Source organism: Batrachochytrium dendrobatidis (genome assembly GCF_000203795.2).
Source record: "Batrachochytrium dendrobatidis JAM81 unplaced genomic scaffold BATDEscaffold_3, whole genome shotgun sequence".
Classification (NCBI taxonomy): Eukaryota; Fungi; Chytridiomycota; class Chytridiomycetes; order Rhizophydiales; genus Batrachochytrium; species Batrachochytrium dendrobatidis.
The window spans coordinates 1,544,483-1,571,440 of record NW_006281101.1 but is presented as its reverse complement, the minus strand read 5'-3'; the positions used below and the strand labels follow the sequence as shown (position 1 = coordinate 1,571,440).

The window sequence follows — 26,958 nt, the reverse complement described above, 5'->3', positions numbered from 1 at the left end:
TGCACTGTTGATGTCAAGAAAAGAAATGCTCGAAACTCGCAATTGTTGACACCGCATATTATACAGTCTGCACCGTATATTTAAGCTGATATCGGACACGCCGTGAACATCACTTTTATTCCCAACTCACTCATGCTGGCATCGGCTCATTCTTCTGGCCTTGACACCGCCATGTCCTGTGTCAAGGAAGAAACTCGAGGATTTATCAAACTTGCTGGAACTGTCACCACTGTTCTCGAGTTTTTTCAATTCGCCATCAACAATATTCTTTACCAACGAGGTCTTTATCCTCCTGAATGCAAGTCATCTTTACCATTTATTTCACTTGGATTCATTGTATTTACTCTATTCAATGTATTGTAGCATTCACTACTGTCAAGAAATACAATTTACATCTGTTGATTGCTACTGACAACGCCATCAAAGCATATCTAGATCAGATCATGCACCAGCTTCAATGTAGGCTCACTGTTTGCTGTCAATCAATCAGGATTCAACAATTATTTAAATATGTCTATTGGTTTTTGATGTATAGGCTGGATTTCTGCAAAAACAATTAGTAAACTCGTCATGGTGATTTCAACTAAAAGCACTGGAGAAATACTTGAAAGATGGCAGTTTGATGTGAATCTTCATCAGCACTGTATATCCAACCAGAAACCAGTTTCTGAAACAACCCTCACAACTGAAAAACAAACAAATGCTGAGATTGCTGCTATTATGCGTCAAATTACTGCTAGTGTTTCGTTTCTTCCTATACTCGACGATCCTTGCACGTTTAATATTCTCGTGTATACTGATAAAAATGCATTGGTACCACCTACATGGGTTGATTCGGATCCTAAGCTTATTTCTCACAATGCTGAACAAGTCAAACTGAGATCTTTTAGTACAGCTATGCACAAGATTGATGGTTTGGTTGCTTACAAACTCACTGAATAAACTATCATGGCTTTGTATATGGATTGCTTTACATACTCAAATACAAACCACTGCATGTTGGAACGTGCCTTGGCTGTGGATTCGGTGTGTTGAAAATAGCTTGTCCAACTCGTTCGAGTTTGAACTTGCAAAATACTGGAATTTACTATTGTATTCACGTAATAAGACACTTGTTTATCCGTTGTCATTGAAACAGAAATGCAAACGTTGACTCGGTATTCTTGTACAAGAATGAGCACAAAGACAGTCAACTAGAGAGTTTAAAACACATTGTCCAGTAGATTTGGTATCCATCATTTCATGAGGTTGGCCGTTTATGACTCTTATCTAGTGATTTACGTGAATATGATTGTAAATACATCAAGAATATAGTTTATTGCTTATATGCCTTGATCTCTTCAGATGTCCACATTGGTCTAGTTAAAATTCAAGCAGAGTGTGAGTCATCACATCTAGTATCAAATATATAGATTCACTGTACCTTATGGTGTTTTTCGGATAATCCTTGCGAAGCAAGTTGGAAAGTACACGCAGAGGACCCATAACTATCCAGTTGGAGACTCCTCCGACTTCTTTGGCATACCGAACAGATTTCTCCCATTGAACAGTCTGCGTAACTTGATTCTTCAACATGGAGCCAATTTCAGATGAACTCACATACTAAAAGCACACAGGATGGTTTAGATGTATGAGCATAATCCATCATGCATACAGATTTAAATCCTACCGGTTTGGCTGTAACGTTGGCAATCACGTCAACTTTGGGTTGGCAAAAAGAAACCTCTTCAAGAGCTGGACCCAAAACATTTGTTGCCGGTGTCATCAAGCTACAGTGGAATGGTGCTGATACTGGCAACGCGAGTGATCTTCCAGCATATCCTTTGAGTTGCAACACTGTTTCCGCATACTCGACTCCTTTTAACGTCCCACTCAATACAATCTTTAAACATTACGCATCAGTATCGCTTGTAGAATAAGCACCCTTATTAAAAATGCAAAAGTTAGGTCCTTACCTGTGATCGACTATTGATGTTTGCTATTTGAGCCACTTCACCCTTTGGCATAGATTTTTGAATCTCGAGCATTTCTTGCTCAACATTTGCTAGATAGCCTTTTGCAACTACTAGTGCACGCATCGATGTCTGTGTATCAGTAACGCACGACTGCATAGCAATACCACGCAATCTCACAAGCTTCAAGGCATTCTTGAAACTATTAATAAACCAAAAACAATGAGTTGTAAGCAACCCAAAATAAGTCATGAATGGTTTCAGTTTTTAATTCTTCAATGGCGCCAAATACTTACGATAAGGCACCTGTGGCAACCAAGGCAGAGCTAAATTAAGTCAAAGACAGTCAGCAACAAAATCCATCAACACTGAGATGTGCACATACAACATTGTACACTCACTATTCTCCAAGACTGTGACCCAGTGCATATTTACAGGAGTTGATATCAAATCCAAATTCTTTCTGCATAAATCAACATAGAAAAGTGTAAATGTCAAGATATCAATTGAATTTCCATCTTGAGCTGACCACAGTTGCAGAAATCTACCCAGTCAATGACTTACTTGAAGAACTTGAAGAATAGCAATAGAATGACACAAGATGGCTGCATAAAATCCATTCATTTTAGATTCACATGGCAATCTGTTCATATCCATGAATCCACTCACCTGGCTGCGCATTGGGTGTCAGCATGAGATCCTCCTGAAACATTAGATTACAAATAGAATATCAATAATCTTGAAAATACTTCACGATGGTCGTATTGCCAATTGAATGTCAACTCTTACATGAGGCCCTTTGAACATCATCTCACGTAATCCACCACCAAGAATATCGTTGCACTCGTCAATCGTTTCTTTAGCCGATGGGAAATCTTTATATATATCCGCTGCCATGCCTATGAGTCAACCCATGCATAAAACTTTAGTATCGACTGTCATGAATCCAGATTCACAGCATCACAATCACTGAGTGCATACCAACATGCTGTCCATATCAACGAGTTATCAAGATCCAGCAGTAAAGTCGAGTATAAACCATTGTTAGTCCTTTACTCATTGTTTAAATACACAATTGATATCCAGAACTGCAGTAGTCAGTTTCTACCTGAGAGCCTTGTCCAGGAAAGATAATTGCAATGCTTCCGTCGTTTGAGTGACTATCCGTCGTGGAAGCAGCCTAAACCCAATAGCATTCAGTCAATACAAATGATAACTAGTGAACACAGTCATCAACTATTGAACATTCAAACAGTATCCTGACAGTTCAACTAGTCGAATCAGCACTGTGATGGTAGAAACTTGCATTAGTAGAATACAATCGACTCGACCGGATAGATGGATGGAAAGTCATGCATCGCTGTCTTAAAGCCTTGCGCAGAATCAAGTGGTTAATTGATGGCGTTATACTAAACATGAGTGATTCTATATCCAAGATCGACTGGTGTTGGATTGCCAATCTCGCGGTCAGTCCTTCAAATCCATTCAATCATGTCATGGAAAATATTCGTAAAATTCTATTTCGATTGAATTCAATTCATTCCAAGACTTCAAGTTTATTGCTATTTCTTGATGGCATGTCTGCCAAGTTGTCGTACAAGATCCTCAACTTGTGCCTTGAATGCCAATCGCATATCTTTAATGTCTTCCTGCAACTCTTCAGCACGTTCCGTCTTTTCTCCAAGTATTTCCAATGCAGTGTTATACCTAAATAGTCATACACGATTAGACATAATTGATTCCAGTCAATTATGGGAGGTTTTTCAAACTTGCCGTTTTTGAAGCTCAGTAAGCTCAGACTCGATGGCTTGAGCTTTATCTGCCTTTGCTTTTCTGTAACATATATACAGCTAGTCAGTGAGCTAATCAGCTTCTTCAAAACACATTAAAAATTAAAAATTTACAATTCTTCGCTTTCAGCAGTCAATCGAACAAACTCGTCAGACATTTCATCTACAGATAACCAACACAAGCATGCAAATAATCCGTGTCAGTCAAATCGATATTCTGCTCATTCAATAAATAGTTGCAAAACTCAACTGCGTGTTTGAGTAGCCATTCGCAACTGCAACTGCAGTGACGAAATCTGTGATTCACTTTGCTTGATCATCAACTGTAATCGTTCAATAATTACTACTGCTGGGGTGCCAGGTGGAAATAAAGTAGCAGATGAAACACCCTATTCAAGTATACACGTTAATTTCAAATTAGTTGATTTGATTCTATAATCTAGATACCCTTGACATTAAATAATTCTTGATGGGTCATGTTGTACATGCACTTACATTGGCAGAGAGTACATGGTTGCCATCCAAATGCTGTCGTTCGGTAGATACAGGGTTTGCACTTATATCTGAGCTAATACTATGGCTTTTCTCGTGGCGAGCAACTGAAGATGTTTGTAACTGTTGTTGCTCCACCTGTAGCTTCTTTTTCCACTTTTCCGACTCTTCAAGTAATTTGGCAGCAAGTTTCTCCTACAGTCAAAAACAACAGTTAATTCAATCCCTTGACTCTCCAAACATGCATGACAAACTAGTTTGTGTACGAGTTGACTCACCTCAAACTCCTTTTTAACTAGATTTGTATTTTTTTGGAATTGGTCCTTTAAAAGATCAGACTGCATCTGTAGCTCCTTGACCTGTTCCTCAAGATTTGCTGTTTTTAAACGATTGTCCTGTTTGGTTCAAGGCATGCAAAAATAGTAAAATTCATACACACATGTTCAGTTTTAAATGGATTGCTTCAATAAAATTACAAAACAATCGTCCAACTCACAGCTTGGTCAGCCAGCAAACAATGCTTTTCTTGCAATTCTTGCACATTTTGCTTTTCTAAAAGTGCAACTCGATTGGTCTGTACAGTTTTGATGTGTGAATACAAATAAGAACCATGTTTAAATTATCGTAAAAAATATAGATGTCCATAAAGTAGAAACATACTAGCTCCAATGTTCGATCGCGCAATAATGCTTCTCTATCCATCGACTCGCCCAATTGCTTTTCAGCATCATGGAGTTTTTGGGTCAACCTAAACATTGAGTGGTAAGCACAACCTGCTACATCCAACCCAATCATTTTATAACAATATACCATACAATCGTTCAATGTGCTCTTGTTTTTCTTGGCCTTGGCTACATTGTGTCTGCAGAATTTGTATTTGCTGCATAAGTGGCTCAGTAGAATCTTGACCCATAGCAGCCAAATCTTCATTTCGTGCTTCTGCTGCATGAAGCTGTCGATGAAGAGTCTTGCCATTCAATATTCAAAAAATGCATTGATTTGAAACACGATTTAGATAAAACCTTTCAATGTTATATATGGCATGTGGTCAAGTATCCTACATACTTCAATCTCTTGGCGAAAATTATCTTCTTTCCATCCAGATTCGTCTTGTGCTCTAGTTAGACTGGTTCGTAGTTCAAAAATTTCCTTGTGCAATGTATCCTCAGCTTGGGCAGCTTTTTTCTGAGACTCCTCAAGCTGGGAACGCAACTGACTGTTCTCCCTCATCTATAAAACGCAGGGCGTACATTCACGTCAGTATTCAAATCTCATTCCAAATAAAACCCATTGCAAATATTTACCTCGGCCTCGAGCGTTGCGGATTGTGCAGCAATCTGAGTATCATGATCTTTTGTCTGAATCTCGTCCAGCTCCTTTTTACAATTTTCAAACAGGCTTTGCAATTCCGTGCTCTTTTCACGTACAGAAGCCAATTCTTTTTCAAGTTTATGTCGATGTCGAGCGTGTTGATCATTATAGTTTTCAAGCTCTTTGACTTTGGCTAAATTAAAAATATGCCAATATAATTATATCAAAACGTAAGAATCATCCGCCACAGAATCAGTCTGTATGATATGGCAATGCATCAATTGTTTACCCGCCAAACTCTTTTCAGAGTCACTGGTTTTGGACAACTTTTCTTTGATTTGAGCCAGATCAGCTAAACAGACTTCCAGTCGTCGTTGTGTTTCCTTGAGTTCTTTGCCAAGCTCCGACTCGACCGCACGAAGTCCCTTGATTTTTGTATTAGCTTTTAAAATATCCTTGGAAAGTTTCTCGCCTTGAAATTCCGCAAATCAAGCCAACATGGTTACATTGAATATTAATTTTAAAATATACTAGGCTACAGCTCAATCTATACTTTGAATCCATTTTATAGATCGTTACCTTCAGATAGCAAGCCTTGAATGGCCTCCTCCTTGTCACGCAATGCTCTTGTTAGCTCATTGACTCTATTGTCAGTTACGCTATTGCGAATACTACTGACACCACGATCTCGTTCGGCTTTTAGCTCAACAATATAAATCTCAAGCTCTTGAATGCGTGTTTTAAGAGCATCCACATTGTCCTGCATAGTTTTAACTTCAGCCAAATACTGGGCCGTTATATCAGCCACCTCTGCTTCGTGTTTCTTTGACAGTGCATCAACAATTTTGAATGTTTCAGAAGCCGATGTACTAAGGGTTTCACCAAGCTCAGTATTCAAAATGCTAGTTTCAATTAAATTGGGTTTGACATCGATTTCCCCCTGTGTAGATGCCATAGTATCATGGTAATCAGATACAGGTTCAATCTTTGATGGTGTATGTGCCGATTCGAATAGCACAGGCGATTTTGAAACAGATTCCTCCAAAATTGGGTTGGGTTGATCCACCAAATCAGTATTCTCCACGTCAATTTCTGGTGCATGTTGATTCGACAAAAAAGTTTCTTCAAGAGATATACTATTGCTAGTTACTGCACTGATTTCCTGTTGTCTATCGGCGGTAAGCATTCCGGTAGGCTCAGAAACTGTTTTAGCAATTGTGGGTTGGATTACTGGAAATAAGTGTTGGTCATCCATTTCAAATTGTTTGGATTCGGTAGTTGGTGCTAGATTCAAAACTTCTGATTGATCCAACACTTTGATGGGATCGTCCAAGGGGATATCCCAAGAATCCGGTATGTCTGTCATTTCCGTCATGTCTTGAAAATGCTCTGGTTCTGCACTGAATTTAGACTCAGGCTGAGAACAAGAAACAGTTTGAAACGATGATTTCCCATTCGTTATAGGTTCCATTTGAAGATCATGGATAATAGTAGGTGTAATTTCAAACCGTGCCAATGCAGATTGTGGTCTTTCAAATGAAAGCATCCCACTAGGAGATTTGGAAGAACCCGCACTGACTGAAGATCGCATATTTAAATCAATGTTATCTGACATGCTTCGTTGTCGTGTGTAAGGATCATTTGCGGAATGGTTAAAATTTTCAAAAATTCTACTTGATGCTCGACGAGTTGGATAAGCGGGACTTGATGGAGATCCAGATCCACTTGCTTCAATAGGTTCAGACATATCGTGCTCATTAAAAGGCGCGCCATTTAATGACAGTGGTGCAGGTACATTAGACTTTGAGTTTGTAGAACTTAAACGACTCCAATCTGGTTTTGATCGTGAAAAGTGTCTTTCCTGAGAAGCTGGAGATTTGGGTTTAGGCGAGAGTTGCTCTTGAGAGATGGGAGATTTTAATTTTGGTAGCAAGAGTTCTTTTACACGGGAGGTTGGCGATGATTCTGGTTGAGATGTAGATTTCTCCAACTGAAATGTCGATGCAATTGCAGATTTAGAAGTGGAGACTAAACCACCTAGCATATCTATAAATAATTCGTCTTGGGTTTTGGTGCGCTTTCCAGGTGCTCGCGATAGTTCTCGCTTCGCCTCTTCCTTTTTTTGCCACATTGGATTGACAGATGGAATTGAGCTTGATGCAGCTTGAGTTTTAGTATCGCTAAAAGCTGTGGGTTCTGATAATTTTTTAGAGCTAGATCCTCCAATTCCATATTCTAAAGTAGGTAAAAGTGGTTTGGCCAGCTTATCGTCTAATCTTGTCCGTAAAATATCAAAAAGCAATCTAAACGGTTAGTTATTATTATTAAATAAGCTTTGATGGTTTGTGATGAAAGCTAGGTATCCTTTGCAAGAAATAAAACATTGTCTACAATCCAAATAAAATGTCGAGTGCAGTGTTGAATCAGTATCGCATTGCTATAACCTGACAAACTATCCATCGCACAGCAACCCATCAATGCATTCAATATCAAGCCAGTCGAATTGCTTTGAATCAATCCATGAATAGTAGACTCAATACATTCTGCAATCAAAACTCCACCTGGTTGAATATCGAGGACTTTATCGATGCCACTTTCGACTGTTGTCATGGCCTGTTTCACCAAACTAGTAAAGGCAGCAGCTCCCTCACTAGAAGTGATATTAGCAAACCAGCCGCTCATTTATTATCATCAAACGACGGGCTCAATGTCAAGTATATATTATTGGGATTTCAAGCTCCGATGAATATAAAAGTTCAAGTCTTGGACATTGGATTTGAATTCAGTTTTGATTCAATTCAGTTCGGTTTCAGATATTTTGGGGTTGAAACCACAGGGTCGAATTTGGTTTCATGTTCAATGGACCCCAAAGTCTGCATTACAAATAATGCAAGTTAAAAGTGTCGGACAACAAACTGTTTATTGCTTTTCTGAAGAGTTTTAATGTAAAATCTGATTGTCAACGTCGGACGATTTCAGACATGGCTCGCGGCTTACTTTTTCTTGGACTTGTTCTTGTCCTTTTTTCCAGACTTTTCATTCTAATTCATACAATGGGTTAGAGCAACATTGATATGCATCCTGAATTTTAAAAGTGTAACTTGATATCAACGCACCTTTTTGCGAGCAATCTCACGGCGAACCAAATGTCCGCGAAATACAGCCTGAATCTTAGTTGCAGCTTCAGTAGCTTTCTTAAATGCCTGCTCCTTCTCCTAGATAAATACACGTATAATATGAATATGCAATGCAACAAAGTTGTGGAAACCCCTCCATACTATAACTTGCCTTTTTCTTTTCCTCGGCAATACGTTTTTCCTCTGTGATCTTTTCAAACTCTTTTTGAAGATCGGTGTATCGTTCCTGAAGTTCATCCAAATGTGCCTTTTCTTCCATAAATATAACCTAGTGGTACGATATTTTATAGGTATTTCAAAAATGATCCCATTGGATTAGGATCGTTAAACAGCATTCAAGATAGCCAATAAAGTCGTTTCTTACAGTAATATCATCAATCTCGGCCTGTTTTTCTTCCATGTCTTGATCATACTTGTGAATCCAGTTTTCAACTTCGGATTCAATTTTGAATTTCTTTTTCCGTAGCAGTGCTTCTTCTTCACGATTGCTAGCTGTATCGTCTTCTAGTTGACGATTGGCACTTTCTATCTCCTGCCGCAGCGCATTTTCCTGTGTATATCATGCATGTGAGTTACGCATTCAAATAATCATGCATGCATTCACTAGTCTACCTTTTCGGTAAATGCGCTGATATCGGCTTCTTCTTTTTGTTTAGATTTGATTTCTAGCTTTTTTGTAGCCTCCTCTGCCTGATGTTTGATTTCACGCAGTTCATCTGTATACCCACAAGTGCAGTTGAAATAAAGTAAATATTTGAAGTTTCACTCGCTTGATCATAACTAATAGTCAAATATTAATCCGGTTTACCTTTTAACTTGCGAATCACCTCGTTGCGTTTGTTGATTTCGCCCATACGTTCTTTTTTTGCCTTTTCAAGCTCTTCTTTTAAAAACCTAACTTCATTGCTTGTCTAACCCACCAAGTGATATAATGTGATCAATATACAATACATCTGGTATTATGTCAGCTACACACCAACCTTTTTTTCCTTGGCGATGATCACTGCCAGTTGATCCTGCTTGGCCTTTTCTTCCTCGACTGTTGTTTTGAGACGTCCATAAACAAGCATTTTGATTTCCTGCAGCAAGTGCTCAAACTGTGCCACGGTTGGGCTTTTGCTAGATTTAAGATACCGTAGTTTGGCTAATGTGCTTGTGTTTTGTAGAAAATGCCGTGTTAATGATCGAGCTGCTGATCTCACCATCTTGGTAGCCTCTCTAAGCTCAATCTAAATCATTGCATTGGAATTATTATCATACAAGCTGGATTGAAACAATCAAGTCATTTAAACAACATCAAGAAAGAAAATATATGCTGATTACGTACCATGTATGTATCTGATTTGTCTAGAGATTCTTTAGACTCTAGTATAGTTTTATACTTTTGCTCTACTTGTCTATACTCCTATGAATATTGATGCGTTGAATTAAAGCATACATATGGATCATTAAAGGTTAAAAAAGGTCACTTCAAAAACACAATCAAACTCATTTGAAATATATACTCTAGTTTAACTAGGCATGTTTATAAACTACCTTGATCATATTGAATGTCTCGCTGCCAAAGACGGTCGAAACGCGACGGTCGGTCACATCAGGCAGCAGTCCAATTAAAAACACTTTGCGTTGGAGCTCATGCAATACAGCCATAATTCGCTGAGCCTCCAAGTTGGTTAGATTGCTTGTATATGAAGAATTTTCTTCAGGTATATTGCTGCTTCCAAAATTGTCAGGAGTACCAATGCCAGCTGGGCTGTTGCTGTCTAAATAGTTGATAGGAGTGGAGAGAATTGAACTGTTTAATGGATTTGCGAATCCTGGTGGTGTCTGCATGAGGTTTGTGTTGGACCCTCGGTTTATGGGTGGAAGGATGTGAGAACCGCCGAGTTTTCCGTGGTCTTGTATCATTGCAGCCATATCTATTCTGATATCTTTGAAATTATAAATGTCAAGGAAACTCGAAACAAATACAACCAAGCCATCACGATCTGTCTTGACTATTTGAGTGTCTATTCTATGATATCAATGCTGACTGTATCCATTTCAGCTGAATCCACCCTACGTAAAACAACGATTCTAGCCGAGTAGGAGTGTTTTATATAGCAAATCATGTTCACCACGTCCAACCAGGACTCATTGCTCTGTATGGGATGTATTCATGTCGAGCTATTTCGCGTTTTACTAGCTTTGATACAACATTCCACCAACTTGAGACTTGCAAAACACATTCTAAAGGAACTAGTCAAAAATGCGTCAATTTGACAAGGCTACAGTAGTGGACGAAGAACTTCATGATCTAAAACTCAGATTTGAGCTTTTGGAAGGCGACCGTAAAGCCTACTACGAAACCAGTCAGTGGGCTATTCGACGCAACAAGGAAGAAGTCAACCACTTGCGTGGTCAAAATAAACAACTCAGCGAGGCCATCTCTAGGATCAAAAAGGTGCGGCTTGCTTTGGATTTTATGTGAATAATGAGTTCCAGAACTGTATATGTTATGATGTAGTGCGTGCATGACAACTTGCTTTCATATCCATATAACATTGGGCATTCGATGAAAGTGGCAACCGGCAATCCTGCTATTGACTCAAAGTCGCGTATATCTAAAACCACCATAATATAGATTAGTGTTATTAACTATATTGATGCATGCTTTATTTCCAACTATCCAACTTCAATCAAATTTGTATATTTAGTCAGAGATTGAAACTCATAGCAGTAGACTCTCTATGACTGAGCTGGAAAAATTTGACCACAAGATATGTGAAATTCAGAAAAAGTATGACGAGCTTCAATCCGAGGCTCGTAGCAAAGAAGACAAGCTACGTGGGCTAGTAGATCAACTGTCCGATCTCAAACGTGAGGCAGAGATGGTCAAGTCGAATGCCAAAGATTCACCTCAAGCCAAGGTAAGCGCCATGCTTAAAAGTATCTAGTATCCAGTTTGAAGCATCAATGTACATGTGCGTTTATTATATAGGAGATCCGAATGTTGGAAAACAGGTTGGACAAGGCCATGATTAAATACAATGAAGCTCAATCCATCCGAAAAACATACGAGCAAATAGTAAAAAGTCTTCAGGACGAACGCTTGTCGTTTGATAACCAGCTTGCCAACTTTGAAAAGACTTTAAAATTCAAAAAACAAGAGGCCAGCGAGTTGGAAATGATGTCGCGCGACGCCAACCATGCAAAAGAAGTTGCCAAAGCAGAGCTTGCTCGATTTGAACAACAAGTCAATGAAGAGCGCAAGCAACGTGAAAAGGATTTACAGATGCGCAAAGAGCAAGTAAAGCATAAGCTGGAGGTGAACGACAAACTCGATCGTAAAGTCACCAAAATGGATGACCAAAATGCTGATGTGAACGGAAATTTGGAAGACAAGGAACTATATGACGAAGCCGACGAAAAGAAAAGAGCCGAGTATGAAGAAACAATGAGGCTAATCAAAGAAGCAACAGGTGTATCAGACATTAATGAAGTGATTGCCAAATTCCAGTCACAAGGCGATACACATCTTCATTTGGCTCAACTTCAAAACGCAAACGCAGTAAAACTTTCAGAGCTTAAAAAGAAAAAAGCACAGATTATGGCCGAGTTTGAAGAGCTCAAGTATACAGGTGAATCTAAACATTCACACAGCACACGATTGGTTGAAGAGTTTCAAAAGCACTTGAGCGATAGTCTTGGCCGTACCGAAGAGGCCAAGATTAAATACGAGCGAGCTGCCGAGATTTTAACCAATGCCAAGTCTGGTGTGCAGCATTTGGCTGACAAGCTCGAGTCGATCCACTTTGTAAGTTGTAGATGTGATTTTCGAGTATTTGAAACTTGGTGTTGATTTTCAAACTAATAATGTGACGACTCCTAATAAATGTAGCCTGACATGCCTCAAAAGATTGAGAATATTACGGATGAAAACGTGGTCGAGACTCTGCAAATATGTATTCGAAAGCTTGAAAGTCTAGTCATGGGTATTGACGGCAAGGAGCTTCCCGAGGTATCCAACTATTTTTACATGTACATGATTTTATTAAAACTGCGATTACTAAACAAGTACCAATGAAAACAACGCCTGTGGTTTCAAATAGACACAGCAAGCTCCTCCAGCACAATCACAACAACCTTTAGGTGAAGCCACCAATATTTTGCATGTCAACCAAGCGAATCTTCCTCAGTTTAATACACGCGTTAAACTTCGTCCTGTCGAGTTTGAGGATGCCGAAATCGATGGTAAGCTATTATGAATGATAGTCAAAATATTAGTGCCAAACCAGTACAGGTGTATAACGAATTTATGCATCATCTACTATTTAAACAACAATGAATTAGACGACGATGAGAATGACGACGAGTATAGCGAGGTGCCAGATCGTGAGACCATCAAAAGGCATACAACGCAGATGCTGAATGCACGATTCAAGACAAAGCAGCCCAAGAAGATTAAAAAGAAGCGGGCTACCAAGGAAGAAGATAGCAGTTGAATACAAAGAAATATGATAGAGTATTGATTGAAAGGTTTTTGTGCATAATAAGTGGCTGGAGATGAATGGAAACACGAAGCTGTTTAATGTGGAGATCAGATTTCAACAAGTATATTTTACAACGGTATTCATGTCAAATGTAGTACTAAATAAAGGTGTCAAGGTACATGAGCAGCCAGTCTCATAAAATAATGGTTCACACTACATTTACTAGACAAGAGTGTATTTTTTAGTGTTTAGTTTACTGGTGTTTATTTTGGTAACTGGCATGAGACGACAGCTGCAATCACTGTCTTGAACTAGAGCGCGAATGCATCTAATATTTTAGAATACAACAAGAATGAAGTTGCACAGAGCTTTGTTGGGAACAGTCAAGCCCAACACATGTACTGCAATGGATGAGTTCAGTTTCAAACTTGGTGATCGTGAAGTATATGGCTATGCCGAAAGTGAAGAAAGGGAGGTTTAAAAGAAATAATTCCGATTCAAGCTTATAGTTTGATTGTGTATAATATGAATATTGTGTTTGAAACAATTGTGAATGTCTACTCAAGTGGCAGTTAATCTCTGATGAAAAGGCATAGCGAAGAGTTGGAGATTAACCCACAACAGAGCAACGACTACAGGAGAAAAAGGGTTTATGTGAATATGGCTGTAGTAGCTTGTGTGTGGTATGATTGGAGTTGTGTTACTTGTCAGTACAATAACTATGCTGAATATCTAACAAGACTGTTCAGTGCCAAGCGAAGACTAGATCGCCCTGAGCGCCTTTTGGTGAAGATTAAGTGTGTGCAAAGTCACAAGCAAAACTATTTAAACTCGAACCAGTTTCTGTTGCTGCTCAGTAGATCTTGAGCTACACATCAGTCACTGCAACTCCATAGCAGTTGTTTTACTCTTTGCTTAGAAATCCAACGTTGAATTCCTCAAACATCAATTTGATATACTTAGAATGGCCCAACCTACAGAACTAGAAGTTGCTGCTGCTCCTGCTCCTGCTCATGCTTCAGCAGAAACCACTACAAAGGATGGCATCCAAAAGGCCTTCAAAATCTATGCTCGTTTTAAAGATGCTCTGAGCAAGCTTGTCGATGAAGCTACTCGAGTCAAATCACTGGATCAGAGCAACCAGCACTTGACTGAGCTCAACGATATCTTGGAGAGTGTGCTGCTTCATGGCTTCAAAAGTACGTTTGATACTTGTGCATGACTTGTCTGCTTTAAACCTTGAGCAATTGACTAGTCAAATATCCAGCTTTTCAGTTGTATTTTTAAGCTAACATGAATGTGATTTGCAACTGATCTTCCAGACCGTAGACAATGGTTACGCTCAAGCACGTTAAACCGACCCATAACTTCGGCAGATGTATGGCCATTCATTCAATTCTCTTTAGAATATGCATCTTCAAACACTCTGGTTGTTTCTCCAGACGGCACTCCGTCCACATCGCCGCTTACTGCAACCGGCTTTGGAAGTTTTAGCAGCTTGAGCAGTTTAGCTAGCAGAGCATACACTTCTCCAAATAGTCCAACTTATTGTTCCGCCTTTCCTGCAACAGTGGCCACCACCAATTTGCTATCAACTGTCGTAGCTCTAACCGAATCTGCTTCGGAAACTCGCACAAAAAGTAAATATTTTCCTCTGATTCAAACTGTTGTAGCGGTCTATCGACTAACATGTCTATTTTAACATGCATCTAGAATATTTACTAATGGTATGCTGGACAATTTTACTGTAATGTTTTGAGCATTCATAATGATGGGTTTTAAATGTTTGAATGCTGGATATGATTTGACTCTTTTTTAGGCACTTATGCAGCAAACTCTAGGCGATCACATTCATTCCATGTCAGAGTTTCCTCAGTTGAACCAATGGTACGAGCCGTGGGCAATTATGCGCACACCAGATATCATCACTCCTATAAGTGGTAAGCACTATTGAATAGCTTTACTGTCGTAGCAACCCACAGACTGATTTGAGAATTTGTACTGATTGATACTAGGCATGCTCCAAGGACTTTCGCAACTGGAATTCAACTTTTGTCTGAAGGAATCGGAAACAAGGTAAAGTACTACTGGATTAATATTTACACATTCAAGACATAACTGGTACTAACCTCGTCATCTTAGCGATGACGAAAATCTAAACAAGCTCAAATACAAACCATCTGTGTCACAGTTGCTTCTTGACCGTGGCGAGGAAGTGCTCAAATCTGGTCTGGCAGCCACTTGGACCACATTTGGTCGCGTTCAATCTCGAGTAGAAGCCGGTATGTAGATTTTACTTTTAGTTTATCCTGTTTTGTTTTCTGAAATCGCTCATTTTTGTTGTATTGATTACTAGCGCGTGGTATGCTGGACTTGAGTAAGCCTATTGATCGATCGGCATCACCCGAGCTGGTTGCAGCCAAAGACTCTATATCAAAACTTGCATCTGATCAGCAAGCACTCACCAACAAACTTGATGAGGCGCTGGAGGCTTTGAATTCTGAGCGTCGCGCACGTCTTGCAATAGAAGTTGAACTTGTGTCTGTTAAAATGGCAAGAGATAAAGAAGTGACTCGATTGCGCAAGGAGATGGGACGGTTAGGAAACCAGCTGACCATTTTAAGACTTGAACCGACTGATGTTCAACAGCTGCTTCTTCAAAGTCAAGATGAGGTGCGAACATTAAGAGAACAGCTTGAACGAGCAAAACTTGTGGCTCGGCTTGCCAAGGTGCAGCTTGATAAATGCTATGCCGATGTAGGCAATAATGATGCAGATGCTCAAAGTCGTGGGGGTGACCAAAATGCTTGAGTATGGACTACTTTTCCTGATTAGCAAATATGCAAACCATTTGATTTTTACCCATTCAGCGCACACTACCCATTTTTTCAAATCAATAAATAGAATAATATTCCATTTCTTTTCATGTTAAATTTATGGCCAAACGTTTGTTTTGAAACTCCATGTCTAGTATATCGGTAAATAGAATTTATTGCTGAATGTACTCGAGTCTATCGGTACTGTTAAGCGACACTCATCAGTGACGCACTTTACCATTGAATCAAAGTTTAAAGAGTCAATTAGCAATCTCATATTGTTTATATCCCACTGCTGATACTTACTTTGCACGAGAATATGACTTTCCCTTTTTCTTTTGCTCCTTGCCTGAGCCAGCTAGTGTGAGAGAGGCCATATCACCCAGCGTATCCTTGTCTTTCATTTTGCGATCATTAGCGCGACGAAGACGTTCAAGCTCTTCACTGTAGCAACACACCCAATGATGTATCAGCACAACTAAATAAAAACAGTAATGGATGATGACAATAGATTCAAGAACTTGCTCTTTTTGTACGCGCACGACATCAATTGCATGTTCAGGGAATTTAGACAAATCAATCCGATCTTGTACAACTTGCACTGATATCAAAAATAAATTAGGGTTTACAGCTTATATTGAAACATGTAGTTATTCAAGTATAGTTGCCTTTGGGTTTTGGGAAATATACGATATAGTCCGACTTCCATTTCTCAAGCGGTATAAACGTCCGTTGGCCAATCGTGTTTTTAGATATTTCAGATGGCGGCAAACCAATTCCACAAAACGTATCTTGTCCAGCCATAATAAGAATAGGCTTGTTGTGATCCATAACCATTGATTTAGGTGCATTACTTTTAAATCCATGGTATGACATCATGTGTCGTGACTATTTGTTCATGTGGTTGTAAAGGTTTGGTTAGTAGTTATAGAGATGAAAAGGAAACCCACAAATTGCAGCTTACTCGTGATGCCAGCGTATCATCTTTTTGCGAGACAAATATGAGTGATGCGCCATTTATATGTGCCATGTAGCGCAACATTTTGCACAACATTTTACGCATCTCTCTGCAATTCAAATCCAAATAATCAGCAAGTTATGCTTGCACATGTACAATAAACCATGTATTGGATAAATCTAACACCACGACTTACGATTCCATACTTTGCATTTCATCGTATTTAGATCCAATAATTGTAATTGGAACTGGAGATAGTGTCACCAAATCTCTATTTTAAAAATGAGTACTTGATAATATATGCTTGTGAAATCACCATTTAGATAATGCAATTCAACCCACATATCAGGATGATCTACACCATATCGCTTTGTAGCAGCATTGCGTAATACTTTAGGTCGCTTTGATCCTCGCTGCTCAAGTCCATCAAGAACCTTGTTCACCTTGGTTTTGATCTTGTCAAGAAGTGGCTCAAGTGTATCTAGAATAGTAGATGGCTGCAATTAAAATAGATTACACGGGTTTACTCAATGTCTTGGTATCACAAGTCTAGTGCTATTTGGTGACACTCACATTTGATAAATCCAAAACAATCAGAAATGTAGACACATGAATATTGCTTTCTGTAATGGGGATTTCTAGTAGATCGGACAAGTATATACCACCAGCTATACAAATGCAAGAGTGTCGGTTATACTTTGTATTAAAATAGTGATGGCGGCTAAATTTTGGCAGAAATGCATACCTAACTCCCAGATATGTACTACATCCTTGGTGGAATTAACTCCACGTGTACGTCTACCAAAAGTATATTCCAATGCAACGCTTGGACTTGGCGTTTCATCTAAGTAGTTATAGTCCAAGCATCAACAGCATCAGCTACCTGCATGAATGGATAGGTTCAGATCCGATGGATGCCATACCTCGGTCGAGAAATCCGAGAATCATGGAAGACTTTCCAGAGCCTTTTGATCCAACCACATAGATTGTGGTTTCTAATGTAGCGTTGCCTGTTTTTAAACCGGATGGATATTTAAACTTTAATTCAGCAAGGTCGTTATGTACAAGTATATGCCAATTTAAAAGTATATTTGAACTGAAATGTTTTACAGCGTATTCATGGGCGGTTCAACTACCTTCTGAATTCTTTTTATCATGGTCTTTAGATTCTTTAATCAAGGTCCACAAGTCCTTGCGCGATTTGGGGTTGGGCTGAGTAGTGTGTGGTGTCGAGTCTGAGTTATGCTGGTTCTTACTTGCAACAGTGATATCTTCCAGACTTTCAGTACCACCTGCAGACATTGAGTTTGATATGAATTCCAAACACTAATTTTACTTATTAAAGATATGGTAGATGTCTAATGTTTCAAGAGAATCTAAAGGTACAAGTTTGTGGCTCAGTGTCTGCAGACTTTACGCGTGCTATATATTAGCGTTGGTATATACGTTTGTCAAACCATATAATGCAGGCAGTTGTAGTATTACAGGCCTATGTGCTTTTCATCAAAACAGTATTCAGGGGAAATTTCATGATACATAGTGCGGCTTTATTTAATAGGGTCTAAATTTTAAACTAAGCTGTACACCAATGATACAATGGCTGAGGGATAAATGAAGTTTCAATGTGAGGCTTGAATAAGCAGCAGAAGTTTCTTGTATCTTGGTGGGTAGTATGTACAAGGCACCAAACGATATCTGTTTTGTTGACTGTTTTCACTGCTAAAATGCACTACTTGGATGTTTAGGTGATTAAATTAAAAGTGATACACGGAGTTTTTTGAGTTGGGGAGCGGTGTTATCGGGTTTATGCGAGCGAGTCGAGCGATTTTAGTAGCTACGAGATGAACGTATTCAGGGTAGCATAATGTTTTTGGTATGCTAAGAATAGTGATGGCGGAGTTTGATATCAAGTTACAAGATTGGGCAACAAGGAAGGCTGTTTTGAAAGCGAAGCTCGTGAGATCGGGGTTGAAAACTGTGACATAAACAGATAGATCAGACAGCTTTGTCGAATGGTATGACTGAAAGCAAATTCTGCCATGAATAGTTGATATACGGATTTTATCTGAATGGTGTTGGGATGAATTGTCATGGGATGCATTTGAATGTATGAAGCAATAACTCGAGTATGGCAGATGACTGCTGCTTTAGTGACAACACTTGACCACAACATCAATCGCGTGACGTGTAGTAGTTGTAGTGGAGGCTGTTTGCCATGTGATAGAGCAAAAGACGGGTGATGTTTTTAGACCAAGGAATCATTGAAAAGTATAGCAGATAAGATGGACTCTGGCTTAGTTTTTAAACGAGGTGCATTTTATAGTTTGGGCGAGTGATTTTGCCTTGATTCAACAGCAGCAATATAATGCCACGTGAAAGTTAAAAAGGCGCGTGACAAAATGCTTCTAAAACAAATCTTCAGGGAGTAGCAACTCGCTCATTATAAGTCACATGGGAATACAGACCATTTGTCAGGTCGCTTTTTTTGATTTCCTTCACCAAATAGTCCACTGCAGTTTACTACTTATACTCTTGGCTCGCCATCTCTAAAAACCTACTGGCTACAGGTCTACTGTTGCTCCATCCTACTTTTACCTGACTCAAGTTTCTGTTATAATGCCAGCACCTCTTCCAGAACCAGTCTTGACCCTGTCCATTGGCAACTTGGCCAAATTGACTTCGATCGATATGGATGATATTTCGACCATTTGGAATGGTAGGCAAAATATGTACACGTAGACCTAAATGCATCGCTGTTGCGACCAACTATTTCTACCACACTAAACGCTGAATTCGATATTGAAGACTATATACTGACCTATTGTGCCTATTTATCTGATGTTCCCACCCAATGCGTTTGTCGTGTCACTATAACACCGACCCATTCTCCAAACTGGCGTGCTTGACACTTGGCGACACTTACAATGGCGCCTCTCAACACTAGTCTTTACAAAGTGCAAGGATAATCTAGAAAATGGACGACGACTAGAGAATATATCATGGAGGTGAGCATTTTTTGAGCTTGGCCAATCTGAGTGTATTGTCTTGAACAAATTCGGAAGCTTGAATTGCTATCAGCAAGTATACATACTTGCTTTAGTAGTTGCAAGTTTTAATATGGGCTGTCTAAATGATTTTCATCCACCGTCCATCTCTATTACACTGTTTATGGGACATCTACTATCAAGTTGGTATTTGTTGCGGCGGCAGCTGATTTCTTGGTGATATTTTCTGTCAACCAAACAAGCCGAATGTGATGGGCTAGAAAATCACCCTTTGCATTTGAGCTTGGAGATTTGGAATGAGTGAAAAGTCATTTGACTTGATCGAAACAGTATGCATGAATGTGTGACTTGATCAAAAGCGGCAGTTTGTGTTTCTCCACTATAGGGTGATTGCAATATACAGTTGGTTTGAATGCAACAATTTTGGGGTTATGCTCATCTGACCATAACTTGCAACCAATAACTGTCAGTCCCTGTTTTTGCTGCTGTACTACTTGAGCCCATTCCCATATGACCATTCTTGTGTCTCACAGCCGTCCATCTAATATCTTTTCCAAATGTCCGCCTGACCTCGTAACCTGACCCTTGAAACACTAGCTGTGTTCATGGGACGAGAAAGTGTAATCATTGTCTGTCGACAAAATTTGTAGGGTAGAATGGTTTGGTGATGTGGATTTATTGAGTATGACTATCTGGCCAATGTCTCAGTGTTTTGCTTGTTTGTACAGTCTACTGGTCAGAGTTGGATGGGCTGCTTTGTGTTCATGTCTCGGCAGTCACTCGACATGATGTCCATCTTAAAATCACATGACACTGATGCTTGAGTTGGACAACATTCGAGTGTTATTTGGTCATGTAACCAATTCAACTAACTGAACAATTGTTTTTGGATTGTCGTTACGGCCGATTGTCGGTATTGTATCACATGATACGAGACACGGTTTTTGCTTTTTAATAGTCACACGTGGCTTGATTTCAGACGTGGCGTTTTTAAATTTGGAAACTAACTTTTGATTTCAATGGTTTAGATTATGGTATAGATCCAGTCATCCACTGCCTTGCTTCCAGAATAATCCCACTGTCGCTGGTGATCGATCTTTTGATTGCAGCCACGGTGTCTTTGCCGTGGCCAATGCTTCTCATCCTTGTGAGGATTTACACTCTACACTAGATGAAAGTGCAGCAATACCAGCCGACTCGTCTTGCCAACACCCTATTTATCTCCATACGCCACTTACCACACATGCTGTTGCCAATTCGCAATCCACAACAAGCAATACATCAGTCAGATCTTTATCTCCAACCCCACTACAAAACGTTGTTTCTTCTAGATCCTTGAATCGTCTGTTGTCTGGTGTCAATCCTGATACGCTACAGCTGCAGTCTCTCCAGCAACTGATTGAGGAACGCTCGCCTAGTAGAATTGCCACGGCGATGCAGCCCTGTACTACTAGTCCAACCTTCCAACAATACATTCTGTCACCAACAACTCATAGTGTTTCTGCAGCCGAACCAGCCATTGCATCATCTATGCCAATTGTTTCGTTTATTTCTGAAGCATCTCCTGGAATTCCCTTGTCTGATACGAATGCTGCACAACCATCCACATCTTTGACCCAGACTGAAGTAGTAGAACATGTTACTCATCCTCCGCAAGCATCAATAGCTGCACGACTGACTCTTCAAACTACCAAGCCAAATACCAAAAACTCTGTTCGTCCATTATCATCACTAGCACAATCTCTCGCACATTTACCCCCTGCACTTCGTCCCAGATTTGCTACCATTCAGATTCAAAAACAACAAGAAGAGCAGCGATTATTAGAGTTGCAAGAACAATCACAACAACCTGCTGTGTTGGCACCTTCAGCTCAAGGGAAAGCAACGTTTTATATTTCCAATTCATCTGAATCTTCTCCACTAACGCCACCTGATATCTCGGCAGCAGGGCTGAGATCTACAGAGTTGACTCAAACAGATCATAACACTACGTCTTTCACCACTTTGGCACACGCGCTACCTAATATTCAGGCAAACTCACGGCTGGTACAACCTCCAATCGCACCTCCAATGCTATCTGCGTATCTTGGCACAAATGGTCACAGAGATTATGATGCGGGTATACCTCTTGCACATGAAAATATGGGCTTGGAAACAGCTCCTCCGTTTTTGAGCACCGAAGATGCGTCACATAACTATTTTTCAGACGACTATGATATTGAGACGGATTCAAACTATAGTGACTATGACGAGAATGCGCCCACTCCAAGCTCGTTCTTTGAAAAGGTGATGATTCCTCCTCCTGGATTCTCAACACTGATGCACGGTAAACCTCGTCAATCTCAGTTGTCTGTTGCTTTATGTGGTCCAGACTTTTACGGATCTGGTCGTTCACAGCGTCGCGGTCTTGCTGCGATTCTTCCAGAGCATCAACAGGCTACTTCAGAAGCACTGGAAACCAACTCTATACATAGAATCCCTCATTCCAATGCTAAAGGTCGTCATGATGTTCCTCATATTGTTTATCAGCGTCACTTGTCCCCTCTCTCATCATTTGTGCAGAGTGAGTTGACAAACTCATTACGCCAAATGCTTGCGTGGGATCATGCCATGCCATTCAATACAAGATTGACGCGGATGCCTCTTCCACACGCATCATTGCATCCCTCTGATTTTGGTCAAGAATGCTGGTAATCATTTGTTTTATGACATTTGCATTCATACCACATGAAAGCTGCTTCTGTGGTCGGTTGCTTGATTGATCTCTAATGGCCTAGCTATTTTATTGTTGCAGAATTTTATCTGCACTACTATCAGCATTTTAGACGTGCTCGTGCGTGATTGCACTGTGCGAGCTTTGGACAGTGTTCTTTGGCATCCTCAATTTCGCAAAAAGGAGTCTCCATTTCTACTTATTAATCCCATTTCTGCGAGATTCTTTTTTTCAAATCCAATTTCCCAAATTTATGACACCATATTTACTCGGCCTGCATTATTCTGTCCGTGGCTTTTAGTATTTTCAAGATAGGGCTTGTCTATTGCAATCTTTTACACGATTGCTAATAAATGTGGTGATTTTTGAATTTTAAAGCGGTTGTTTAAAACTAGATGCACGTTTGTAGCCAAACATGTTGAATTTCAAATGCTATCCAGCGGTGCTGGATCACTTCATTAAGCTCTCTACTAGCGTACCAAGACGCATTGCCATGTTTTCAAAAGATTGCATATCCTATTCAATAATACAGGAATTAGATCAATTCAAAGAGCTGCCTATAACGTAGCATATTGACTCTACCTCGGTGGGTATCTTTTCATGCCGGAGACGATCAAATAGCTCTGCAGTAGCTAGTCGACATTCGTCAACATATGACTCCATAGTATCATGTACGCTAAACCCACACATGAGTGACAGCTTCAGTGCAAAAGGGTTGGACGGAAACTGCAGTGTTTTTCTATGTATTGCATGGATTATATCCATATGATTTGATGCTATAGACCAGTCGACAATATGTCCGATGAGTACTGAAGATAAATTTACAGTTGGATAGTGGATGAGGGATGCAATGTAATCTGCTTGAATTTGAATGGATGGAGTTGTAGTTTTCAAATGGGTTGCTGTTGCAATCAAATCATGGTGTGTGGATGCATCAAGTATTCTATACACTTCGTCTAGTAGCAGTATCCATGTTTCTGACAGTGGGTTCTTGCTCATGTCTGAATTCCTTCAAGTGTATCGAGTGTTTTACAACTATTCACGTAAAATGAAATACTTGACCACTATTTTGGTTTGGAATAAAAATGGTTAAATATTCGTTGCATTCTCTATTAGAAATTGACTGGATATTTTTGATTCAACAAATTCAAACAATGGATACAGTTGTAAATGATACTATGAATAACCCAATCGAGACAGCAATGGTGGAGGATACTATTAATGAGCCAATGGAAACAGCAACTGAGAATGACGTACAGTTGAAAAGCACATCGACGCACCATGTTTTAGAGTCGTTTGGTAAGTCTATACTATTGTTTTTGCAGATATAAAATAAACTTGTCAATACACGCTAGAAACAACTTGATCTATTCACGACTGACTAAACCTTTACAACTACTAGACCTATTTGACGGAAATAATGAGCTGATATCAGAGTATATGACACGTAAAACAGAAATATCTGCTTCTCATTCTCAATACATCAATGAACATCCCGAACTCAAGGCCTTCATGTCTGACTACCTTCAGTTTTTACTACATCGCAAACCCCAAGATGTATATCAGTTTACACTCGAGTATTATCAGCCTTGAATGAAAACATCATTGAGTTGGTATACTATGGATTTAAATTATGGATAAAGCAATGATTATAGGAATAAACTGATGCAGTTTATTTTCAAAAAGTTTACTCGAAAATATACATCTGCACATTGTCACAGAATTTAGCTAGGCTTTTCAACTGCTCACTGCATTGACAGCATCATGCTCTGCAGATTTAGTTTCCACGAGTTTAGTCATGAGCCGATGAATGACATTTTCATCCAATCCTGCCTCTGCAAGTTTATCTTGGTCAATCGTTGCATTCTTGTAGGAGTTTTCATCTACATACTGGCCCATTTGTTTAAGCATTGATACTAATTCGTCTAGTTTCTGTTTGATGCAAGCCACTTCGGTTCGCCAATGTGCCATAGCAAATGGGTTTTCTGGTCTGGAAAAGATACGATGTGATCGTTCAAGATAGTACAAGGCTTTTTGTATAGATAGATATGCCGTTAGAAAAACTTGACTCACAGTTTCATCCGAGATATCCTCATTGTTACCAACACAGTTGTTGCACAAGGTCTCGTCAACCTGTTTTACTTTGCATCGAGCCAATGCTGAGCATACATGAGAGATCTCTGTCCATGCAGTATAGTCTTCACCCCTTATATTCAAGTAGTCTAAAAAGCATACAAGCGATCGGTTAAACCTCTGTGTTGCACACAGTATTCGTCCCCTTAGAAACAACACACAAGGATCATGCATAGATTCGGGTATTTGCTGCATCAACTCGTAAGCTTTTTCGGGACGACCTGTCCGCATCTCGCACCTTGCAGCGATTTCCAAAACATCTCGCGGGTTAAACAATGTTTTTGAAGATGCATTAGACTGCAGCCATTGATGACAGAGATCGAGTGCTGCCGAGTAGTTGTGTTGAGCATAATGGTATTCAATTGTATAGAGTGTATGAGTTGGTCCATGTTTTGTGTTAAAGTGCTGAGCAGCTTCGATGGGAGTTTGCTTGAACCACTATCAGATATACGGTTTGAATAGAATACAGACAGTATGAATTAGTTGAACGTTTCGAAACAACAGCATTTCTGGTCAGTTTACCCCATCAATAGTGTCAGTAGGAACGTAAGTTCGATCAATAAAGTGACGCTGTCGAGCAGGCTCAACGTTGAACAAATCATCAGAAAATCCTGTAAACTGAAACAGTCCATGCGACTCTTTGGTGTCCATGTCGGCATGACCATCCATAACATCCATTTTCTATGAAAAACAATCGACAGGCCAAAGTGCAAAATGCTTGCAAAAGAATTTGACCGCGAATTTCGACTTCAAGCCAGATAGAATCTGATGAGTGAAGGTTGCAATACTGATGCTGTGACTATTCCTGCTGCTGTTGTTGTGGAAGATGCTATTGTAGAGGGTGAGAAAGTGAAATCACTTTCCCAAGTTTCTCGACCTACTGACGAAGAGATTTTGAGCTTTGAGCGTCAAATCAAGGCCGAAACTCTATTGGCTCCCTTGGTGGGAGATATGGTCGATTTTACAGCTCTGCAGCAGGTAATAGTGTTTATTTCATTATGCATTCATTTAATATGGCTTGTGTTGAGAAATGCTAGGTTATGTGGTTTTATCTTTTTGCCATCATTTGGCATTCATTGTTCAAAACAGTTAAATCTGCAACAACCTTGTAGCCTGTTTCGATTCTGATGAAATGGGCATGGATTACCAACCCTTTGCCATACCTCTTGTTTGAATATTTAGGAATATGCATCTGGACTCAATGTATATGTTGACAAGATCAAGGTAATCTCATCCACCCATTCAAACTATACAGCTATGCGCCTCTTGCATAATCTGCTGGGGTACATGTCTTTATTCAACTCCTACTTGTAAATCTTTGAACTTAGCATTTGAAATCTACATGTCTTGGTATGCGGAATGTACGCAAAGATGGCAATTGTTTCTACCGAGCTTTTGGATTTCGTCTTGCCGAATTGGTTTTTGAACATCGTGATTTGCCATGGAACCGAGCCATTCTTCAGCGTGCCAAAGAGACCAAAGCATTGATGACTACTATGGGATATGACATGTCTATTTTAGAAGACTTTTGGGAAAGGTTTCAGGATGTGCTGTTGATCAAGGATGAGGATGCTGACGGGGTGATTGGCGCGTTTCAAACGGATCATATCAGTGATACAGTCGTGTGCTATCTGAGGTTGATTACTGCCGCATTACTGAAGCGAGTATGTATATGCTTGATGGATGATCCTTGTAAAAACTGTTGATTTACATGTGGCGAACCTGGGCTTGATGTCTTTTAGGATCGTGATATTTATGAAGCTTTTGTGCTCGGTGACTATTCTTCACTCGAGTGCTTTATTAGTGACTGTGTTGAACCAAGTAAGTTTAATGACTCACTCTTGTTTCTTACAACCTATTTTACAGTATGTTTTTATCTAACTTGTGCATCGTCAACTGGTGTGTACCGCTAGTGAATGTGGAGTCTGATCAAATTCACATTGTTGCCATGGCAAATATCTTTCAGGTGGATATCCGTATTGCTAATCTAGACACTTCTGTTGCCCCCGAAGGAATCAATTTCCATGAGATTTCCCCCATGGAGCCTATGCAAGTAGATCAACCCCCAACAATCACTCTACTGTACCGACCAGGTCATTATGATGTGTTGTATCCAAAACCAATCGTTTAAATAGTTTTAAATCAATAAAAAAACAACAGGTTGGATGATTGACAAAAT

At 39.6% G+C, this 26,958-nt stretch overlaps 10 protein-coding genes across 10 annotated transcripts; 5 read left to right on the top strand and 5 right to left on the bottom strand.

The window, feature by feature from the left end:
• Positions 1 to 132: 132 nt before the first annotated feature.
• On the top strand, positions 133 to 942 carry BATDEDRAFT_87034 (uncharacterized protein; the record flags this gene model as incomplete). Its single annotated transcript, XM_006677622.1, has 3 exons — positions 133 to 298; positions 364 to 459; positions 536 to 942. The coding sequence occupies 3 exons, from the start codon at positions 133 to 135 to the stop codon at positions 940 to 942; spliced, it is 669 nt and encodes a 222-aa protein (XP_006677685.1).
• Positions 943 to 1,291: 349 nt separating this feature from the next.
• BATDEDRAFT_87033 (uncharacterized protein) lies at positions 1,292 to 2,849 on the bottom strand (the record flags this gene model as incomplete). Its single annotated transcript, XM_006677517.1, has 9 exons — positions 1,292 to 1,358; positions 1,424 to 1,602; positions 1,670 to 1,882; positions 1,956 to 2,154; positions 2,249 to 2,278; positions 2,354 to 2,415; positions 2,517 to 2,557; positions 2,622 to 2,655; positions 2,742 to 2,849. 9 exons carry the CDS (start codon positions 2,847 to 2,849, stop codon positions 1,316 to 1,318), a joined length of 909 nt encoding a protein of 302 aa, XP_006677580.1. The 3' UTR covers positions 1,292 to 1,315.
• A 636-nt stretch (positions 2,850 to 3,485) lies between these two features.
• BATDEDRAFT_87032 (uncharacterized protein) lies at positions 3,486 to 10,599 on the bottom strand (the record flags this gene model as incomplete). The annotated part of the gene is made up of 22 exons (XM_006677516.1): positions 3,486 to 3,659; positions 3,726 to 3,785; positions 3,857 to 3,905; positions 3,993 to 4,131; positions 4,238 to 4,429; positions 4,513 to 4,629; positions 4,731 to 4,808; positions 4,895 to 4,982; positions 5,050 to 5,201; positions 5,300 to 5,464; positions 5,539 to 5,738; positions 5,835 to 6,017; positions 6,125 to 7,780; positions 8,107 to 8,195; positions 8,543 to 8,586; positions 8,662 to 8,760; positions 9,047 to 9,232; positions 9,295 to 9,398; positions 9,491 to 9,593; positions 9,663 to 9,911; positions 10,010 to 10,087; positions 10,219 to 10,599. The coding sequence occupies 22 exons, from the start codon at positions 10,597 to 10,599 to the stop codon at positions 3,515 to 3,517; spliced, it is 4,557 nt and encodes a 1,518-aa protein (XP_006677579.1). The 3' UTR covers positions 3,486 to 3,514.
• Positions 10,600 to 14,013: 3,414 nt separating this feature from the next.
• On the top strand, positions 14,014 to 16,070 carry BATDEDRAFT_87030 (uncharacterized protein). Its single transcript, XM_006677621.1, has 7 exons — positions 14,014 to 14,353; positions 14,477 to 14,794; positions 14,868 to 14,881; positions 14,974 to 15,094; positions 15,170 to 15,230; positions 15,297 to 15,436; positions 15,511 to 16,070. The coding sequence occupies exons 1-7, from the start codon at positions 14,119 to 14,121 to the stop codon at positions 15,963 to 15,965; spliced, it is 1,344 nt and encodes a 447-aa protein (XP_006677684.1). The 5' UTR covers positions 14,014 to 14,118; the 3' UTR covers positions 15,966 to 16,070.
• Positions 16,071 to 16,177: 107 nt separating this feature from the next.
• On the bottom strand, positions 16,178 to 18,230 carry BATDEDRAFT_23711 (uncharacterized protein; the record flags this gene model as incomplete). Its single annotated transcript, XM_006677292.1, has 10 exons — positions 16,178 to 16,202; positions 16,277 to 16,571; positions 16,744 to 16,858; positions 16,935 to 17,037; positions 17,125 to 17,199; positions 17,271 to 17,425; positions 17,502 to 17,596; positions 17,674 to 17,772; positions 17,852 to 17,938; positions 18,065 to 18,230. The coding sequence occupies 10 exons, from the start codon at positions 18,228 to 18,230 to the stop codon at positions 16,178 to 16,180; spliced, it is 1,215 nt and encodes a 404-aa protein (XP_006677355.1).
• A 3,969-nt stretch (positions 18,231 to 22,199) lies between these two features.
• On the top strand, positions 22,200 to 23,020 carry BATDEDRAFT_36768 (uncharacterized protein). The gene is made up of 2 exons (XM_006677428.1): positions 22,200 to 22,623; positions 22,728 to 23,020. Coding segments are annotated over exons 1-2 (402 nt in total). The 5' UTR covers positions 22,200 to 22,222; the 3' UTR covers positions 22,729 to 23,020.
• A 76-nt stretch (positions 23,021 to 23,096) lies between these two features.
• Positions 23,097 to 23,645, bottom strand: BATDEDRAFT_23709 (uncharacterized protein; the record flags this gene model as incomplete). The annotated part of the gene is made up of 2 exons (XM_006677291.1): positions 23,097 to 23,162; positions 23,229 to 23,645. 2 exons carry the CDS (start codon positions 23,643 to 23,645, stop codon positions 23,097 to 23,099), a joined length of 483 nt encoding a protein of 160 aa, XP_006677354.1.
• Positions 23,646 to 23,800: 155 nt separating this feature from the next.
• On the top strand, positions 23,801 to 24,239 carry BATDEDRAFT_23708 (uncharacterized protein; the record flags this gene model as incomplete). Its single annotated transcript, XM_006677290.1, has 2 exons — positions 23,801 to 23,945; positions 24,049 to 24,239. 2 exons carry the CDS (start codon positions 23,801 to 23,803, stop codon positions 24,237 to 24,239), a joined length of 336 nt encoding a protein of 111 aa, XP_006677353.1.
• Positions 24,240 to 24,383: 144 nt separating this feature from the next.
• BATDEDRAFT_34689 (uncharacterized protein) lies at positions 24,384 to 25,452 on the bottom strand (the record flags this gene model as incomplete). Its single annotated transcript, XM_006677389.1, has 2 exons — positions 25,302 to 25,452; positions 24,384 to 25,217 (listed from the first exon to the last, which is right to left on the bottom strand). Exons 1-2 carry the CDS (start codon positions 25,446 to 25,448, stop codon positions 24,384 to 24,386), a joined length of 981 nt encoding a protein of 326 aa, XP_006677452.1. The 5' UTR covers positions 25,449 to 25,452.
• Positions 25,453 to 25,547: 95 nt separating this feature from the next.
• BATDEDRAFT_23706 (uncharacterized protein) lies at positions 25,548 to 26,910 on the top strand (the record flags this gene model as incomplete). The annotated part of the gene is made up of 5 exons (XM_006677289.1): positions 25,548 to 25,757; positions 25,962 to 26,003; positions 26,108 to 26,443; positions 26,522 to 26,600; positions 26,693 to 26,910. 5 exons carry the CDS (start codon positions 25,548 to 25,550, stop codon positions 26,908 to 26,910), a joined length of 885 nt encoding a protein of 294 aa, XP_006677352.1.
• Between the last annotated feature and the right edge of the window lie 48 nt (positions 26,911 to 26,958).

Excerpts from the sequence above, each read along its gene's own strand:
- BATDEDRAFT_87030 (XM_006677621.1), top strand. The coding sequence starts at position 14,119 with ATGGCCCAACCTACAGAACTAGAAGTTGCTGCTGCTCCTGCTCCTGCT. Across the intron at positions 15,095-15,169 it reads TATCATCACTCCTATAAGTG|GCATGCTCCAAGGACTTTCG; the intron begins GTAAGCACTATT and ends GATTGATACTAG. Across the intron at positions 15,231-15,296 it reads CTGAAGGAATCGGAAACAAG|CGATGACGAAAATCTAAACA; the intron begins GTAAAGTACTAC and ends TCGTCATCTTAG.
- BATDEDRAFT_36768 (XM_006677428.1), top strand. The coding sequence starts at position 22,223 with ATGATTCCTCCTCCTGGATTCTCAACACTGATGCACGGTAAACCTCGT.